This window comes from Octodon degus, unplaced genomic scaffold (genome assembly GCF_000260255.1).
Source record: "Octodon degus isolate 3935 unplaced genomic scaffold, OctDeg1.0 scaffold00203, whole genome shotgun sequence".
Taxonomy (NCBI): Eukaryota; Metazoa; Chordata; class Mammalia; order Rodentia; family Octodontidae; genus Octodon; species Octodon degus.
Window position 1 is genome coordinate 3,769,125 of NW_004524779.1, and position 2,321 is coordinate 3,771,445.

Here is a 2,321-nt window from a genome sequence, read left to right on the forward strand (position 1 = left end):
CTGTTCTTTCTAGGGTGAGATAAAATCTCACTGTTATTTTAATGTGCATTGTTCAAATGACCAATGATGTTGAAATTTTTTTTCATATATTTATTTATCATTTGTATTTCTTAATCAGAGAAGTGTAGGCCCATTTTTGGATTGGGCTTTTGAAACTGGGGTCCTGATGATTTTAAATTATGAAGTATTTAGTCCACCTGGAATTCATGTACAAGTATAGTTGGGATAAAAGACTAAATTTTACTTCCTCTAATTAGAAAATCAACTGTCCATACAACTTTTATTATATCTTGTCATATTAGTGCTGTTACATTATTAGATATAATTCAGAATTACACATTTCTAATCAGATAAAGTTGCAATCAATGTTTTGCATGACTTTTGTCTACCAGCCTTGTCATGTTCTCATAATTCAAAAAATTGCCTTAAGATTTATTTTTAAAGTATAACGTTACATATGACAAAGATTCATTTCTTATTTTATAATCCTCATTTTATTTTATATATTTATGTTTCTAACTTAGCTGCTAATAGTTTAATATAACTATTTGTGTACATTACTCACATTTCTGATTCCAAAGAGACTATTTTTTTTTCATACTTCCAATAGTTTTATATTTTAGCTATAAGGGTCAGTTACTAGAGCCCAACTTGCTCTTGACAAATAGAATTTTTATGTCCATTCAATTAAAGAGTCTCTTACACTGTTCTGGGCCTATTCATTTGCAGATAGGCAGGAGAAACTGTAGCCAGGTTATTCTATCGTATGTTTACATAGGATGCCCTATCTTCATGTACTGTCCAATTTCTTCAAGACAAATGGAGCCGATGACTTTTGTAAAAGATGAATAAGAGGGCTGGGGATAGAGCTCAGTAGAATAAATACTCTAATATCCCTCAAAACAGAGTTCTCACAGGGCCATGACTTGCAGCAGTGCTATGTAGATAAGGAAGTTCTGCATGGAGGAAATCACAGCCTTGTGCATCTTCTGTTTCATCTCTTCAGGGTCCAGCTGTGGCGTGAGGCTCTCTGTCCAAAACATCTTCACTCTGAAGCAAAACCTTCCAGCTGCTGTGCTTTGCTCTCTTCTTTCATGTCTTTATTTATTTGGGTGCCAGGAATTGAACTCAGGACCTCACGCTTGCCAGACAGGCACTGCAACACTGAGCCAAATATGAGACTACTTTTAACATTTAACCATTAACCATGCTGTTTGCTGTGGATATGCTTTACTTTTCTCCATATTAATCATATAACTTTAGGTATATTTAATTTGATCATAGTTTTCTGTCTCCTGCATATAAGTGGAAATAATTTGCTAATATTTTATTTGGGAACTTAGTATATTTCAGTGAGTTTTTTTTCTGTTCTTGCTCTTAATCATGTGTTTAATATGAAAATCTACACCAGAAGAATATAATATGCTGAGAGTATTTCCTACTTTCCTGTTATATAAAATTATTTTGTGAAATTAAAACTATCTCACATGTTTACTAGGTTGTACTTAATTTTTTTAAAAAATGTATTTGGTCCAGGGTCTCACTATGCAGCTCAGACTCATAGTGATCCTTCTGCTTTCAGCCTCCTCAGCTCTGGGATTATAGGAGTGTGCCACTACGTCGGGTCTTGGTGGCTGGCTCAGTATGCCAGGGAGCAGGGCTAGTGCAGTACTTGGTGCCGGTGATCGAACCCCATCCCTACACTTGCCCAACCAGGCACTTAGTCCACTGAGCTCATGGCTCTAGATTGTACTTTAAAGGAAAGGTCTATTTCCTTTCTTTTTGCTATTTAAACATTCTTTATTGTTGATTTAATTTTTGTATGGTCATAGAACTATTAAGTTTATCAGGCTGTTTGAGTTCATTTTGATAAATTGCTAATTTTTTTCTAATTTACTGAAGTTTTTAATTTTAGACCAATAAGTTGTTAAAGGCTAGAGAACATTACCTAAGAAACTCAACTCTTTTGTAAAGTAAGGGTAAGAACTATCAGCCTGAAAATTATATCTTTTGTTCTGATGAAATTGAGCTGTTTTTCTATGCTTATACCCAGTCATGTTCACCACCACTCCTGAAAATTATTGCATCAAAGCCTCACTGATCCCAGTGCCATATGAATAATTTTAGAAAATATATCATAAAAAAGAAACAGTAAGAAGAATCACCCCATTTTACTTTTTCTTCTTTTTAAATGACCAACTTTGGCTCTGTTTGTCATCTGATTCTGTTTACTATTTAGGTAATTTTGTTACTGCTCTTTTTTTTTTTTTTTTTTTTTTTTTTTTGATACCTGGGATTGAATTTGGTACCTTGTGCTTGCC

The 2,321-nt window shown here is 33.8% G+C and overlaps 1 protein-coding gene across 1 annotated transcript; it reads right to left on the minus strand.

Annotated features, from left to right (window-relative positions):
• Positions 1-790: 790 nt before the first annotated feature.
• LOC101570228 (mitochondrial import receptor subunit TOM5 homolog) lies at positions 791-1,043 on the minus strand. The gene is made up of 2 exons (XM_004644586.1): positions 923-1,043; positions 791-825 (listed from the first exon to the last, which is right to left on the minus strand). Exons 1-2 carry the CDS (start codon positions 1,041-1,043, stop codon positions 791-793), a joined length of 156 nt encoding a protein of 51 aa, XP_004644643.1.
• Between the last annotated feature and the right edge of the window lie 1,278 nt (positions 1,044-2,321).